This window comes from Amphiprion ocellaris, chromosome 12, assembly GCF_022539595.1.
Source record: "Amphiprion ocellaris isolate individual 3 ecotype Okinawa chromosome 12, ASM2253959v1, whole genome shotgun sequence".
Taxonomy (NCBI): Eukaryota; Metazoa; Chordata; class Actinopteri; family Pomacentridae; genus Amphiprion; species Amphiprion ocellaris.
Window position 1 is genome coordinate 30,713,963 of NC_072777.1, and position 18,130 is coordinate 30,732,092.

Here is an 18,130-nt window from a genome sequence, read left to right on the forward strand (position 1 = left end):
CAGCGCCCTCAGTGCGGTGATGGAGCAGCTGTGCAGGCAGGTGGACAAAACCAACTCAGCGTCTCCTCAGAGGGAAAAGTTCTGCAGAAATACACAATATATCTCCTTTAGTGTGAGAATAATCACACACCTACTGTCCTGCAATAACCAGAATCATTTCCTCCACAGCAAGCAGGTTCACAGGAATATTAGTGATGTGATTGGATATAAAACCACGATTACCACAAATACTTTAAGCCCTTAAGACCCCGCAGCAGGAATATTGTATTATTGCATGATGTGATGATGATGACGATCGTGCATTTTGAGGAGCTGTTGTGACCTGAAAAAGACCCCCAGGCCCTCATTTTTGAACAATATTCAAAATCCATGGACTCAGATGATTGTGTGCTGGTATTATATGCATCATGTGAAGGAAAATTTGTCTGTTGTACATTTAATATACTTTTAGGGCTGAACCAACATGCAAAAAGTATATATTTTGCAATACAAATAGTGCACATAATCTTCTACATTTTGTTGCACTGTATTTTGTGTATATCTCAGTATGCACAAGTAAATTCAAGTGATGGAAATAGGTTAACTACAGCACTATACAGAGACACTGAGCCAAGAATGTCATTGCATTGGCGTTGAATAATTAATTTATTGCCTCATATTAACTCAGAGTTTAATAATTTCCTCCAGGATGAATAAAGTAGATCTTATCATATGACAATAAAGCCTTTGAATCCCTCTGACAGATATTGCATTTGCAGTCACTACTTTTGTAACCACTAGGCCACATTTTGTCACTTCTAATAACTTTTTGATTACATTATGTGACGTCCTCTGCTACTTATTGTGGTTGGTAATGGACTTTGTACAGCCTCTGTATGTCTGGATGGCTCGTGGAGACCTTATTGATTACAGCTGGCTGAAGACTGAGCTCCAGATTCCACCTGGAAGTCATTTGGACTGATTGGCCTGGAGCTGCAGAGCTGCTCAGCCCTGGTTCTCCCCGCCTCCCAACTTGTTGGATTGGTCCACCACCACAACACCTCCTCCCACAAACCACACCTGTAGAGGATAAATCTACAACTAAACTCTTAATCGTGGTGGCTGGGATTTCATGAGACCAGTTCGCCCTGGTGCCTCTTTGGCCTCTTTTTGACCAAGCTGGTTCCAGAGCTAGTTTGGAGCCAGTGCCCAACTTAGCACCAGTTCTTTGTGTTTCCACCAACAAAACACCAGCTCCAGGCTCCAAAAACTGGTGCTTTTCAGGCACCAACCCTTCGCTGGGCCAGAGTTAAGAACTGAGTACGTCACAGGCTGGGGGTGCATATGACATCTGGTTATTTTGTTACATTCAGCTGACCCTAGAGGTTGGACTGTAACACCTTAGAATATTCTATAATTCACGGGTCAACAGTTCTCACTTCCCTGTGTGCAAACATTTCACCAAAACAGTTCCACTGTTACTATTCTACAGGGGCACCAGCACTGCATCCTGGGCTTTGCTCCACCCATAGCAAATGATAGTGAGATGCAGACAGACCATTCTACCCTACAGAATGGTCTGACTATGCATTACTAATGTGTGTAAGTACTTATGGTAAAATATAAGAATAAAATCACTTTATTGTAATCACACAAGGGGACATGACGAAAATAGAAGTAGCTGCCTCTGGATGATGCAATGAAACAAGCTAAATTAACAACAATAAATAATAAAATCAAATGTACATGTAAAACAAAAGTATAATAAGAATTCCAACATATGTAAAAGAGGCAAGATATATACAGTACAGTGAGGAGGTAATAAGATCAAATAAAAACCAATAAAATAGAATAAATATGCGCAGCAGATTGCACGTAAGCAGCATTATTAAAAGAAACATATTCTATATTTTGTTTAAAATTTTTCCTGCAAATGTCAGGTCACATTTACTAACTTAGTGAGTGTTTACAGGGCAAAATGTTTTTTGTCAGTGCTGTTAACCAACTAACTTTCAGATATAATTGAGTTTCCTATAGATTACAGTTGATTAATCAGAATGAATTGATGACATTATTACAGTTGGGGTCCCCACATGCTGTTAATTCATGAGAAATTAATTCATTAAATTACTGTTATACCACACATGCCATTCCTGATTAATGTGTATTTTCTCAGTTAAATGAATAAAGTACAGTTTAGTTATGTGAGTGTGTGTTAATATTAAAACTCTTTACATCCATATACACTCCCCTCCAAAAATATTGGAACAGTGAGGTCAACCCTTTAATTTTAAAAAAAAACTCTCTACCTGTCAGCATTTCCTGTAATGAACTACATCAGCACGTTAAATTCCTTGCATGTTAAAACCTACATGACAATAAATCTGATTCTGATACTTTGCTTTGAAATCTGTTTAGTTTGTTAAAGACAAAAGCACTGCCAGCAAGCGATTTCATATGATTAAATGTATCTAAATGTATGGGTTTTTCTTGGGGGGGGGGGTTAAAATCACAAATACACTTGTTAAATGTCCTATTTCACCATTTTAAGAGTTGAAGTGTTAAAATCAGGCCTGCAGTGTTACTTCTCAACAGCAGAGGGAGTCATAACTTCCAGGGACAACATGAATCTCCATTCCAGTTCATGTGATGCTGAGGATCACTTTGAGGTCATACTGACCCCATCTGTTCACTTTGTGGAGATGAAAAACTCAGCTCTGTCATAACAGACAGTACATTTCATTTTAAGATTCTTTTATGTGTTTTTTCCCCACTATTTAAAGTGTGTTTTTCTTTATCTGGACTGGAATTCTAAGTATACAGAGTGCCATTTGTTTCACGTGCATAAAAGCTTTAAGGCAATTTTGTGATTGATGATATTGGAGTATGTAAAACTGACCTGCTTTTTCAATTTTGCTTAGTTGATATGTATGATCTGCTGCAACTTTAACACCCACATGATGTTCATTAACTGTTTGGTTCTTTGGCCTTTATCTCCACAGGAGGGCGCTGAATCCGTGAATTCATGGAGTTTATACACTCCACCAAGACTCACACACGTTTAAAGTCACAGTGTTTGATAATCTCTGTTGTAATATATGCAGACGAGGCTGAAACAGTCATATTAAAGTCAGGATTTATGGCTTTATATTTAATTACAATAATCAACCAAACTTGATTTTTATTGTAACAGCAGCAAGTTTTCAGATTCTAAATACTAGAAAATGCTTAACTGAAAGACTCCATTACAAGTTAAAGTCCTGCATGGAAAACCCTACTAAAATAAAATGTAATGTATGATGTAAATGTAAAATAATATATGTCACCACACTCCAACGAACATCTGGATGGACTATAGTGTACATATAGCCATGATATAACCGAAAGGACGACACAAAAGAGACCGTTTATGATCCCGTGCTGTGCTCTCTAACCTACCTCGTACACGCCTCTCAGGAACTGACTGCGTGCCACCAACGCCAGCTGTACACCACAGCTCCAGAGAGGGCGCCACTGAGCCAACAACAAGAAACACAACCAGATTCCAGCAAGTGGAATTATCACATATACACTAGCAAGTCTTAGGCATCTGAAATGTGAGCACGACTCCAGAGCGCTTTTTGGAAGCAGCTAGTATTGTTAGATTACTACACTGTGTAAAATCTGCATCATAAAAGTCACTAAAGCTGTCAGATAAGTGCAGTGAAGTAGAAGCTACAATATTTATCTCTGAAATGTAGCGACGTGGAAGGAGAGAGTAGCAAAAAATTGGAAAATAATTGAGTAAATTACCTAGAAATTGTACTTTAGTAGCAGTTTGTGAACTCTGACTGACCATAGGACACCAGAACAAAGCTGACACACCTTAACAGAGTCAGCCTTTGATTCCACCTTAGTTGGAGTGAATCAGATCTGTTAAAGTTAATTTAGCAGAATTCACAGCGAGGATGGAAACTGTTGTTCCAGGCGAAGCTCCAGTATTTTCCTTAAGTGTCCACTTGAATGTTTGTCTAACTGAAAAGGTCGCGGGACATGAATTCCACTCATTTTCTGCTCATCCGAGTGTTCGGTTTGTTCCTTATTGTCACTTTGTGAAAAACAGTCATCAGCATCGCATTAAGGTGGCTGAACTTCTTTCTATGTGGCTGATTGAAGTCAGTCGTGCCAGGAAAATACAGCACTGTCTGAATATAAAGCGCTCTTTATTTCAGCTGCTTTACACACAAATAAAGAACAGAAACCTTTTCAGTTATCATTGTTGTTTATTGTCTTCCTGAATTAAAAAGAGGATTTTTGGTGCGTATTATCTAAGGTGGACTTCAGGGTGGAAAGTCAACTACAAAACTGGGAACAACACAGCAAACAATGGAAGAAACTCACTCGATAATCCCACATTCTCAGTGACAGAGTGGAAATTAACAGCAAACACAAGCATCCAGTGACACAATATGCAGGAATCAACACAAACGGAGCTACAACTACACTGCTGTCTCTGAAGAAACTAAATGCATTAAGCTTTCACACTTTTTCCACACAGTATTTTTGATTTCAATTGCTCCAAAATTCCAGAAGAAGAAGAAAAAGAAGTCGGTTTATATTTGCTGTGTTGTGATTTTTGAAGGTTTTTTTTATAATTTGTTCTGGGTTCAGGAGGGAACTTGCCTGCAGTTTTGCCCTCAAGTTAATCGTAAACAAGTGTAAAATTGTGCAGTTAAAGCAAGAGTTGTTTATAACTCTGCTTCAGTAACAAATCTGAAAGTACTGGCTGGGTGACTTGATGGGGCTTTTGTAGCTGGATGTGTCCTGTGGTGCGCTCTGCTGGCTGCTCGTGGTTTTCTGGAGGTTTAAAGTGAAGGATGGGGTGCTTTTCCTCATCTCCGGCTTGTTTCCACCCTTCGGCTGAGGGTGGTTCGGTGCCGGCACCGGCCTGGAGTTGGTCGGCACCGTGGACATGGACTTGGCGGCCTCAGAAGACCCAGTCTTTCTTGCGAGGGGGCTCAGATAGATCTGCATAGTCACTAAGTGAAGTGGTGAAATGAGGTGAGGAGGCCAAAGTTTGGGTGTTTAAAGAAGAGATGAGGTGGAAAAAAGACAAAAACAAGGGAGCAGGGGGTTGAAGGAAGGCACACAGGTCACGGTGAGATGTGATAAATGAAGGATGAGCACAAAATAAAAGCTCAAACACAATTCTTTCCACTTTTATGAGATGGAAAATATCAAATTTCCTATCAGGGACGAAGCCTACCTTTGCAGTGTGTCACCCGTCTTGTTCCTGCATTAGATTAGCACACAAACACATGAGATTAATTTACATGCAGCAGCATCATGCAGGGCTTTTGCTTAAATTGTTTGCTGCTATTTGCTCAGCAGCAGCTTCACGTTGCTGATATAAAAACCTTGAAAAAGCAGCTGCAGGGAAGCAGACAAAGTGCTCTCTTACCTACACTGACTGCAGCCTCCTTGGACTTGTTGCTGTTATATTGAGAAAATGATGCAGCAGCGGACATGAGAGGGAAAAACAGAGTCAGAGATGAAGCAACAGAAATACAAAAGTCAAAATGTGAGAAAGATTTCAGCAGAGTAAAGTAGAGGTGGACTGATGTGGGGTTTTCACTGGTGGAGAGTTAGAGCAACTAATATTTAACACTGATATTTGGGCTGCAACTAAGGATTGTTTTCAATGATTATTATTTTCTGGAATAAATGATCATGTGTTTGGTTTATAAAAATCAGAAAATGGTGTAAAATCTGTGTTTCCTAAAGCCCAAAGAAGACAAATGATATTCAGTTTACTGTCGTAGAGGAGGAATGATACCAGAAAATATTCACATTTTAGAAGCTGGAATACAAAAGAAATTGACTTTTTTGTATTTAAACAAAAGATCTCAAATCAATTATACAATTAACAAAATAAATGGCAATTAATGTAATAGTTTGAAACTAATCAGTTAACTGTTGCAGCTCTACTCGATATGTCAACAGATAGCAGCATCTCCTACTGCAAGTCTGATAAATATATTGACAGTCAGCATATTGTGTCACTTTTTGTTGTGTGCTTCTGTTTACAGATTGATTCTATATCTTAGCTAATGTATACAGCTGCTCATTTCAAATTCTAACCTCAATTGCTCTACTGAAGCATCTGTTTTGCAAAGTTCCCTGCAAACTGTAGACTCAATGTGTACTTTATGTGCGATTTCAGGTGTGCAGATTAGGGATCTGATATTCAACATTCGTCCAGTCATCAGTACAACAAATTAAAGCTGCAAGCAGCACTGAACGGGTCCTCGCATTCTTGCAGATCAGCGAATCCAAGCATGTCCCCCAGGTGGCGCTGCAACTGAGAGTGTATTTCAACCTGTGGCTTATTTGATGGCGATCCATCAAAACTGTCCACCAGGCGGCGCTATCACTGAGACTGCATTTTGGCCTATGGATGTGATCAGGGCCAGACTCTGATCACACATTTAAAGTCTGAGGCAGATAGGAGCATTTACAGGCTAGTTAGACTGAACTTCCTGTTTCATTACGTCACGTCAAATTTCCGGGGGCCGCCATTTCCACGCCCTGAGAGCATTTTGATAACTTCTGATCACCCATGACTGGTGTACCTCCGGGCCAAATTTCAGCTCTGTCGGGGTTATCTGAGTTTATAGCTTTTGAAAATGTGCAAAAATTGATCGAAAATCGTCCAAAATATGACGCATAATTCAAAATGGCTGACTTCCTGTTGGGTTTTGCCCATGGTTGTCAATTGCATTTTTGTGCATCTCGATGAGTTACATATATGTACCAAATTTGATAACTTTAGGTGACATGTAGTAAATGCTTGAAATTTTCCAGGTGGCTCACACCTATGCAGCACCCCTAAAATATCAAATTTTTCACTAGTCCTGATGTGTATGCAAAGTTTCACGCGTTTTTTGAGTATCTTTAGGCCACCAAATTTGAGTTTCAAAAAACGGGAAAATAATTCACATCGGGTTTCAATAAGATCTTCGCACCATTCGCTGCTCGGACCCTAATAAAATAAAAGCCCTTGACTCTGATGCAGCTGCCTAGAGCAACGTCCCGCCCACAGCACTATCTGATTGGATACACATCATAAGTACTAGCCAATCAGAATAAATTAGAATAAATGTTGGAAAATTTTATTTTACTTAAATACATAAATCAAGCCTTTTCACATGCAGAATTAGCTCGTAAATTAGTCCTGCGATGGAACGGCAACTTGTCCACTGTGTCAGATCACAAGTAGAAAATTGGAATCAGCAAATCATAAACGCTGGATAAATGAGAACATGGCTATTAAACAATGACAGCAATGTTGTAATTCAGTTTTATTTGATTTGATTGAAGCTTTAAGAGGTTATTTATGCTGCTTAATAATGATATAAGTCCAGTTTTATTGTCTAACAGCCACAGAGTTGAAACCTTTGTCAGTGTTTTGACAAATTCCAGCTATTCTCCTTGTGTAACAGTCAAACTTCTGATGGTGTTGGGTGGTAATGTTCCATAACATGCTTTAAATCTATTACAGAGTTAACATTGAATCGCAGTTTGACTTTAAAATTACAGTATATTTATGTACATTACATATTATTATATTACACGTGTAATATTTGTGAGAAAAATGCCAGTTACATATTTTCACAAGCCATTCAGCCCTAACTCGACCCCTTGCTGAGAATCCCTCTAAAACTGGTGCAGCTAATGCATTAATGGGTGGATCTGATTGCAACTTAACAGATCATGTGTTGTACCAAGATCAGTGGAAACTTCTAGTATATGTGCCCTAGTTTGCAAAAAGTGGTGCACATGGACAAAAACTGGCATTTACATGAACATAAAGAGAAATTAGGGAGGATTTTTGCAAATATTTGGTAAGAATTGATTGTGAAACTGTATATATTATTATAATATAAATTGAATCTTGTATACGGAGGTTCTGAAATGCAGCTTCTTACCCTTCCTGAGGTTTCTTATAGTTTGAGGCTGCAGATGTCGGCCGTGTTTTCGTGGTCTTACATGGACTTTCCTTCACACTACCTGGTGGACTTTTCACACCACTGGAAAGAAAAAAAACACACAAGCGTGGTCATGGATCTGAGAGACAGGTGGAAAAGTGGGAAAGCAGAAGAAGTGGAACGAGGAAGAGGATTAATTAGCGCACAGAAAGGTGAAATAAGAGTGCAGAGAAATGAAGCAGCGCTGCTAATGATGGCTGGGATTCTCACTTGTAATGAATGGACAGCCTTAAGTGAATGGAGATTTACCTCTCTGTGCAATTATATCAGCGTAGCCCAGAAATAGCAGCAGCACATTAAGGTACCAACGAGAGGCCCCATCCTGCTCTGCTCCTCACGCTACCTAATGGCAGTATCATTTGAAAGGTAATTGAGAGGAAGAGATCCGAAGAAAATGGTTCGGCGCTTTATTGCTTTGAAATAAAAGGCGAGCGTTGGAATAATTATTGAGCATCCGTGTGCACTGTTTCTCAGATAATGGAAGCTGTCTGCTGATTGCTTTTTGCACATTGGATAATGAGGAGTGAAGCCTGAGATCTGAGACCGAAGCTTCGCGGTGAGTTGTTTGATTAGAGCAGTTTCCCATCAACGCCCTGGTGATTGTTTTTAATCACGAGCTTCAAGAGAAGAAGTCAGACAACAGTTTTAACCTCTAAATGGACTAAGCAGTGCTGAAAGAGGTTGTTTGACATCTGTTTAAATCAGACTGGAGGATGCACAACATGATCTGCTTCAAATCTGATGGACTGATCTCCACTGTTACCTTCGGGGTGGCGTTGGACTGTAGTTCCTGGCTGTGGAGCTGGAGGGCAGCGTGGAGCTCTTCTTCAGAGGAGCAGCGCTGGAGGTCACCATGGGAGGTCTGGAGGGCAAACCCAGAGACACCGGCCTGGCTGTGGGAAAAACACACAACAACAGAGTTTTAATTCTACAGATTGTGTTGTAAGTGCTTCTGTTTGTTGGGTCAATATGTAATTGAGGGACTTTTGAAGTCCATAGGATAAATCTTGCATACATTTTTATTAAAAGTTAAAAAAAATGTTTTTATGTTCATTATGATCGTGTCTTTACAAATTCCAGAATTATTTATTATGGAAACAATCACTTATTAATAAAAAAAATGACTGGATATCACTAAAATGTCAACTAAATAATCGTCCAAATTTAATAACAACCACCTTCTAATTAGCTAAACAATAAACTGAGCTGATTCAGAAATTGTTTTGATTGTGTTCTTTTTATTAAGTTGAGATAATCATGACCGATATTTCTATTTTGGCAATATATCAAGTTTTATATGGAAAATAAATTGTATCTGTATCCCAGAAATCACTTTCAACTAAGTTCCCCTTTACAAAAACACCTCTTAAAGAAGTGTGTTAATTCCAGATCACATGACCTGCTCCACATGATGTCATTTCCTCCTGAAGAAAAGTCTGGCCAGACTCCAAGGCTTTCTGAGTTATTTAATATAAAGTAGTGTGGATTTATGGCATGTCAACAGGTTTACTACAATATCTTTATAAATAACTTTCAATTTCAATTTTACTCAATTGTTTATATAAAATTTTGAAGAATCTTTGTGTAAAAATGCCATGTGGTGTTTGGTTATAGTCCCACAATTATATATTGACCCAGCTGCTGGTGTTTATATATAGAGAGAAAGTGTGTGTGTGTGAGAGTGAGTATTAGTCATAAATCTGTCTGCACAGTCACATTGCAAAGATCAGCTGAAGATCATTTAGCAACTATTCTGACAACTTTTCAAGCAAAAATGACAAAACACTTTATTTTCAGCTCTTAAAATGTGAGGATTTACTGTTTTGTTTGTTTTATGCGTTTGCTTCGTGAATTTTTCTGTTGCAATATTAAACTTGGATGAATAAACTAACATCTCACATTAGATTCAATCAATGCTGGCTGTAGAGAGAATGATCGTTTCAGGCACTTTTTCATTTCTGAGACCCGGAGGCGCAACCATCTTTCATATGTAGTCTCTGCTTTTGCTGTTGACACTTTACAAACCAAACGACTGGTCAAATCGGCAAGAAAATCACTGTCTTTGAACATTTTTCTGCTTGAAGCACTATAAACACCCAAATAACTTGGCTTCATGGTGATAAACCAATACAGCTCAATAATGGCGTCAAGATCTTGTAGCTGCACTTGAGAGACAGCGTTTTTAGCAAAGCTCAGAAAGCAGGCATAGCATCGACAATCGATAAAAAAAAATCAATATCATCCAGTGTACAATACAGGCTGGCACGATTAAAGCTGTTGTACATATTGATGCACTTTAAGTCCTCTTAGTGACATGAGGATAAGGATCTTTGCTCACCTTTGGCAGCCGGTGGTCTCTTGCCAGCAGAAGCAGCTGCAGCCGCCTGGTGCTCCTCAGAGATGTTGAGTCTCTTGAGGACGTCGGCCAGAGCCAGCTTCAGCAGCTGGATCTCGTCTTCCTGCATCTGCATCCTCTGCTCGAGGTAGGTGAGGCGGTCGGCCACATCTAGTCCGCTGGCCGCTGAGCTTCGGTCATCTGCGGGGAAAAAGAGAGAGTCAGGAGAGTCAAAGAGAGATGCCAGGACGCAGATTATGCTGCTGTGCTTTTCAATTACATTACATAACAGATGACAGGCTCTAAAGGTAGTGCTGCTGCATTAGAAAACGCAGAGGAAGCACAAAACAAACAAGAAAATAAAGAGCAAATTCACAGAAACAGTAATAAACACCTTGTTAAGGGATTGATCTTTTGGAGAGTGACATTAAACACACAAGCATAGAAACTGAGAGCAAGGTAAGGAACATAAGTGCAGTTGACTTGGCAACAAGATCTATAATCAGAGGAAGCAGTAAGCTCTTTAACATCCACTGTTCGTGCCCGTGAAGCAAAAATCAAGCTAATGAGGTCACAACACAGCTGGACACAGCAGATCCACATCGCCATCACACAGCAGCCAGTAAACAAAGGTATCAAAGCTCACATACAAAACACCTCCATCATCGTCACCAACACTCCATCATTTCACTTTTTTCTTTCTTTCGCTGCTTGCAATCAGTGAAAGCTGAGTAGCAATGGCTGAGATCTGGATACCGTGGGAAGTACTGGATGCTGATGAGCAGTCAGGTAGTTTCTGGCCTTCCTCCACCGCCGTGGCAGTCTTCCTCCTCTTCCTCTCTTCTCTTGAGCAAACTCTTTCACCCCTCTTCCCTCCTCTGGCCAGATGAGTCGACTCTCCCTCCATCTGATCTTGATCCACTGGCCGCTGTCCACTAAGATCTCATTTCTTTTCGCTCCACTTACATACACATCGACAGATCAGCCTTTCTAGTCGCTTCACAGCATCCAGATGATGTTACAGCATCTGCAGCAGGAGGTGATGAGGGTGTTTTCTGATCCCCTCACGCTTCCTCGGTGGTCGCCTGGCCAACTCTGGGACGCCGTGATGTGTATGACGGAGCTTAAAGCCCTCTGCTCAGGGTGCGTATCAAGGTGGGGGTGGGGTTGATGATGCTTTAAAACTCATCCAATTCAGCCTAAATTGTCTGTGCACGTGTGTGTGTGTGTTTGTGTACTTACATGTGTGTATGTGTGTGCAGAGTACAATGTTAATCCTGCAGACTGAGCCTCTTTGACCCGCCCCCACGCTAAGCCCCGTGTCACTACCAGAGATGGAGACACAGCGAGGAAGCAGCACAAATAAACCTGAGATGTGGCCTGTTGTTGTTTTGTTGTGAAGCAGTAAACATCCTGGTTGCAGTGCAGGTCCCTCTGATGCAGAAATTAAACAAAAACCAGTGCATGTTTGCAGCTGCAGAGCGAACACAAGGTCTAAAAAGCAGAAAAGAGCTAAAGTAACTGGTGCAATGAAGCATTATTTCCCAGCAAAAAGAAAGAAAAGCAGCCGGGATCAGATGCATGATCTGTATCCTGGTGTAGCTTTTTAAATCAAAAACTCTGGGTACTTGCACCCTAGGAGGTACTTCTTCACATGCCAGGGGGTATGTGAGTAGATTATAAAGTACTTCAACCAATTTCATTAAATAGGAATTTCAGTTTGATTAAAAGTCACATTAATGTAATGAGTTCGCAGCCTAAGCATCACGTTGCAACTGCAAGAGCATGAAAGCTAGTTAACATGTGAAGCTAAATCATGAAAAGTAATTAATAAATTGCAAAAATATTTGAAAGCCAAAAAGTATTGGACAAATTGAAATAAATTGGAAAAATGGTTAAAACTAAAAAATATTGCAGTTTAAACAGCTAAAAATAATACAAAAAAAGCTGAAATAGTTTGCTAAAGCTGACATTAACTGATAATCGACAAAATGACAACAAATATTCAAGAAACTAATGGTTTAAATGGTTAAATGGTTCATACAGACAGATAAACGTAATGGACACATGGTAAACACAAGTAAATAAGTGGTGAAATTAGAAAATAAATTGCTTAAATGGCTAAAAGCAAAGGCTAACAGTATATAAAATGAACATATAAATTGCAGACAGACCTAAAAATAATAGAGACGGTAAGCAGTTTGAATAGCCACCTCAAAATAATGACAAAACAGTATAATATAGACAGCTAAAAGTTATGGACACAGTACACAAAATATAAAATTACTGAATAAATGGTTAAAATAGCCACCAATAGTACATAGATAGTGGAAGTTTGCAAAGAGTAGCTCAAAAGTATGAATAAATCAAGAAGTAAAGGTAACAGAAAAACTGAACGGTTTTATTAATTAAATGCAAAGAATTAATGGTTTAAATGGATGAAAGTAATGCATGAATAGCTGGAATTGTTTGCTCAAAATAATGATTAACAGGAGATAAGTTTAATGACTTAAAGGCAGAAAGTAACAGAGAAAGTAAACAATTTATACAATTAGCTGCTAGCAGTGTTGGGCTAGCTACTGGGTAGGTGTAGTGAGCTAAGCTAGCAGCTCTGCTACATTAAATGAAGAAAAGTGTACCGATCTAAGCTATACCAACAGGGCAAAAGTAGTTTCATATCAAATTTTATTTTTACATTAAATTTAATTCATTTGCTGCTGATAGAGAAAACCTGTAGCTCGTCAGCAGCTAGCTGTTGACACGCTGCTAGCTGGTGTTAGCATACTACACTAAGGACTGGTACAGGGAAATATAGCTTGTGTGGAGGCTACATAATCAGTGGTAAAGCTTCGCTACTGAAAAGCTATTTGAGCGCTGTTAACACCATGTTATTCATGAATGTAGTTAAATTAGTAATGATTCCTCCTTAAAAAAACAGTCATTGCTCAAATAGCTAAACGCAAAATGTTTCAAACAGTAAGTGGACTAAAAATGCTAGCAAGCTCAGTTAAAAAGCTTTGGAAAGTAATCAATAAATGGTGGTAAAAAGCATGGAATAGAAAAGTTGAAATATGTTTAACATGGCCTCTAAAGGAGATAAGAGTGTTGCATTATTGAAAGAGCTATAAGGAATGATTTTAATGGTTTAAATCTGCTAGCAAATGTGTGTATTGATGTGTATAAATTTTTCTCATTTAGTTTATTTAGTTGTTTTTTCCCATTTTACATACAAACGTGTTTGTACAGGTATGCGTGTCTATAGATATACAGATGTAGATGTATGTAAAGGTAATAAGTGTACAAATCTTTCTATTCTCACATCCTAGATGCTAAGTTTTCATTATCTGACAAATCTGACTATCACATATTAACCTGAATGTTCTTTTTTGTTTTGTAATGTGGAAAAGCTAATAAAAATGGCTCTAAAAAAAAAAAAAGGCTGTTGGAGTTAGTAGAGAAATAAATATCTTACGGTAATGGATAAATGGTTGATGACTGAATCATTCAACTTCTAAAGCTTGCATTTAACCCTCGTGTTTCCTGCGAGTCAGATTGACCCATTTTAAAGTTTGAAAATGTGGAAAAAAAACATATTTTCACAGTGAAACTTATGATGTCCATGTTGTCAACATTTTTGGGAAATTTTTGTATTTTTTTTTGTGGAAAAAAAAAGGAATATCAAAAAAATGTTTCTTAATATTGACAAAAAAAATCAACCATTTTGGCTGATTTTTCTGTGAATGTTCTTAAAGAAAATATTAGACGTTTTACTGATATATATATATATATATATATATATATATATAAAAAATATATATATATATTTATTTTTATATATATATATATATATATATATATATATATATATATATATATATATATATATATATATATATATATATATATATATATATATATAAAAAAATCAATTTAGATATTTTAAAGATTTTTTGGGAAGATTTTTACTCATTTTAAAAAAATATTTACAAGAATTTTTTTGCCAAATTTGGGGGATTTTTTTTTAAATAAAACTAAATAAAATAAAAGGAATAAAAGGAATTGTTGGAAATTTCCTCCTGAAGGTTTTGCAAATTTTCTGAAATTTGGGGAATATTTTTGCTGAAGTTTTGGATTTTTTTCAGAAAAAGAAACAATATTTTTTGGTGCCCGTAAATGACGACAACAGGAGGGTTAAATAGAAGTAACACAGTGTAGAAATCACAAGTGCAAGTCATGCATATCAACACTTAAGTAAAAGAACAAAAATATTAGCATCAAAATACATTCAAAGTACCAAAACTAAAAGTACTCGATTAATGTGTATTATTGGTGATGCATGAAAGTGTTCACTGCTTTAATGTTGAAGCTATTAAAGGTGATTTAACTACTTTATTTCCACAGGGTAGCTCAAAGTTTTATCTTTATCTATAAAACTGCATTATGTTTTATTTGTTGATTATATTTTGCATTGATTAAAAAAATCTGCAATGTAACCAAAGCTATGAAATAAATGCAGTGGAGAATGAATTGTTGCCTCTAAATTAGAATGCAAATATAACATAGCAGAAAATGGAAATATTCAAGTAAAGTACATGCAACTCTAAACTGTATTTAATCAAATGAGCAAACTTTACAAAACATACCTATAAGATGAAAACAAATACTATTACTACATCTATCACCACTGGGAATGCACTGTATCTTGACACTTAAAACATTTTCATAATTTAGCACCTCCACAGCCTCAACATGTGCTGCTGTTAAATGCATGTTCCATAATCATAAAACTTAAATTTCTTCCCTTCCTGCTGTAACTCGTCTGAGAGTTTTTGCTGTGCTGAGCGCCTCTGTGGGAGAAGATGCCGGGTATAATCGCCGGAGCATGCAGCTAGCAGTAATCTGCCTCTCATGGAGAGCTGTGATTCTGTGTAGGCCTGTGATCTTCTGTTTCTCCTCTTGTCCTGGCCGTGACATCATCCTCGTGCCACCTCCACACACCCCATATGGGATTGGGATTAGAATAGCACATAATCCTGCTGCTGTAAAAGGGAATTAGCAACCCAAAGCTCGGTCTCTGCACTAACTCCGCTACACAAAGAACAAGCACAAGGCTCCCCGGATACCATTTATACAAATGTAAACACATCCACCAAACACATGCATTGAGTCTGTGTGTGTTCATCTCACACACACATTTGCTCACACTTCCAGTAGAGCACTGAGCGTTTGAAAATTCATATACATTTAAGCAAAGTGGAACTCATTAAAGCATAACTGCAGCCTATAGAGTGTTTTAATCTCTGCTCACAGATGGTGTTTCTTGAATGAAAGAACAGCATCTGTCTGCTCATATTGTCACCCTGCATGCTGACACACACACCGAGGCCACGTGTGCACAAGAAATCCTGCACATATCAGTCCGCTGATACTATCTCTGCAGGGCCTTTCCCTAAATCTGCTCAGGTGATTCCACAACACCCACAGTCTGAATGTGCAGCATGCAAGCAGAATATTAGCTGAGGTTTGTCTTGTTTGAAGACCAACAGTCTCACAGTGGAGAAATACTGCTTCTGATTTTTTACTTTTCAATGTATTTGTGAGATTATGCAACAGAATCCGAAGGGTTTTATAATCCCGAATGAAAATTTCATCCAGAAATTGGCATGAAAAGATTTGTAATACACTATGGCTGTGTTAAGCCTTACCATAGTGCAAAAGACACACCTGTTGAGTGAGTTCATTCACATTTGCAAGTTTTAGAAGCTTATTTTAGTCCAGAATATTTCTTTAATTGGATGATGTGGAATGCAGTTTGCCTTATTTTCAGATAGCAAGTCAAAGGTGAACTTGCAAATCTCTGCAATGCACTCATGCATGTACACACCTGCATATCCACTGCAGAAAGTGCATTTATCTCATTTTATTACTTGCTAGTAAAAATGCAGTTCATTTAAACAGAACTTGAAAGTTTCCTGTTCAGTTTTGTAAACTAAACTCTAAGAATTTGCTTTGAGCGCCACAAACAAAAAGAAACAAAGATGCATTTACCTCCATTCATTGTGCTGAAACTATCTGCAGCACGAATAGAGCTGCAACAATTCATCACTTAGTTGTCAACTGCTCAGACTCTTAAAACCCACCTCTTTTCACTGGTGTTTGACTCAAGTAGAGCCTGATTTCATCTACTACTGTGTTCTATTTTTATTCTTATTCTTTAATCAGCGCTTTAATTTTTTTCTTTTAGTCATTATGTATTCTTATTTTTTCTTAACTGCACAGCACTTCCTGTTGCTTTTAAAAGTACTTTATGAATAAATTTCACTTTGACTTTAACTGTTAGATTAATCATAGACTACTTTCATAATCAGTTTGAGTCATTTTTTTAGGAAAAAAAATGTCTAAATTCTCTGATTGCAGCTTCTTAATTGTGAATATTTTCTCCTCGATGACAGTAAACCGAATGTCTTGGGTTGTGAACAGCTGATCAACATTTTCCACCATTTTCTGGCATTTTAGAGCAACTAATCAATTAATTAAGAAAGTAAGTAGGTGCTGCCTTAATGGCAAGCGGTACAAGTGAGATAATACCTTTTTTTTGGTAATTTGGGCAATTTGAGCCCTTAACATGTGAACTTTCTCTGCTCTACCTGTCATGAAGTCGGTGTCTGGTGCCAGCAGGGAGTCGCTGTGGTAGCTCTCCTTCAGCGAGGGTCTCCTCAGCAGGTCGTGGGACGTCTCCTCCATCCCCAGACCGTGATCCACCAGCTCCTCCATGTGAGAGTCACCCTCCGCTGCTGCCATAAAGCTGACAGACTCCTAAACTTTACCGCTGAGCTAATTCACCTTCCCTAAACCCCACCGGCGGCCACCACCTCCTGCTTTCCCTCCCTCTCGCCTGCTGTCCTGTAAGGAGCGTTGGAGGCTGATGTCACTCAGAGGACAGATTAAGGAGCTGGTAAGCCATCTGAAGCTCAACGGAGGACAAACTGCAAGAGTCTCTTCTTCTCTCTCAGTATAGACAGGGGTCAAGGAGGCCTCTGATGGACTTTTATTTAAAATAACCCAGAATAACTTCTAGATAAGTTGTAGAACTGCTGTCTGCAAACATACAAAGAGGAAAGGAAGAACAACAATTACTGACCTGACAAAAAAACAACACACTCCTGACTAAATAAAACAAAAACACAGCAGGGTTTGACTGTGCAGTTTACTGTTGCATGCAAAGTTGCAGACAAGCGCACAATTACGTTCCCCAAAAGAGCTTACATCAGGCTGCCATCCGGTGTGGTCGGCCCTGGTGCGCTGCAAGGATGATGAGATTCAGAGATTAGGGAGCACAACTTGATTAATTACAGTCATCAAGAGGACAATAAGCCGGACGTGGTAATTAGACCAACAGAGAAAGAAACGGGAGCAGATGAAAAGCTAGTTAGGCGATTGTGTCGGGGTCCCCCACCTCCACTGTAAGCCGGCTTTCTGTCTATTTTGCATTTGCTGGATTGATTCTTTCTCCAGCAGATGCTTCCATTTGCTGACCTGTGAAAGCTTTCTGCCCTCGTAACACAACTCTTCCCTTCCTCCAGAAAGTAATGCATTTATTAACCGAATAGTTCACAAAATCCTGAAATCCAATAAAGATGTCAAGCATAACCAGTGATCAGAAATAAATTGAGATGTGTTGCATTTTAAGTTTAACAAAAACATTTTTATATTCCTCTTCATGTTTTTTTTCTTTTGGTGTCTCACCCAACATATTTCCTCTGATGCCTGTATGCATTTCTCAGTGTGT

The 18,130-nt window shown here is 38.5% G+C and overlaps 1 protein-coding gene across 2 annotated transcripts; it reads right to left on the reverse strand.

The window, feature by feature from the left end:
• Window positions 1-4,221: 4,221 nt before the first annotated feature.
• LOC111585809 (echinoderm microtubule-associated protein-like 1) lies at window positions 4,222-17,263 on the reverse strand. 2 transcript variants are annotated; one of them, XM_023295427.3, is made up of 7 exons: window positions 16,989-17,263; window positions 10,345-10,542; window positions 8,770-8,899; window positions 7,947-8,048; window positions 5,420-5,451; window positions 5,225-5,251; window positions 4,222-4,997 (listed from the first exon to the last, which is right to left on the reverse strand). In XM_023295427.3, exons 1-7 carry the CDS (start codon window positions 17,140-17,142, stop codon window positions 4,720-4,722), a joined length of 921 nt encoding a protein of 306 aa, XP_023151195.2. In that variant the 5' UTR covers window positions 17,143-17,263; the 3' UTR covers window positions 4,222-4,719. The 2 variants fall into 2 exon arrangements, with proteins under 2 accessions (XP_023151195.2, XP_035797548.2); XM_035941655.2 differs by lacking the exon at window positions 16,989-17,263 and adding an exon at window positions 11,098-11,462.
• Window positions 17,264-18,130: the final 867 nt, after the last annotated feature.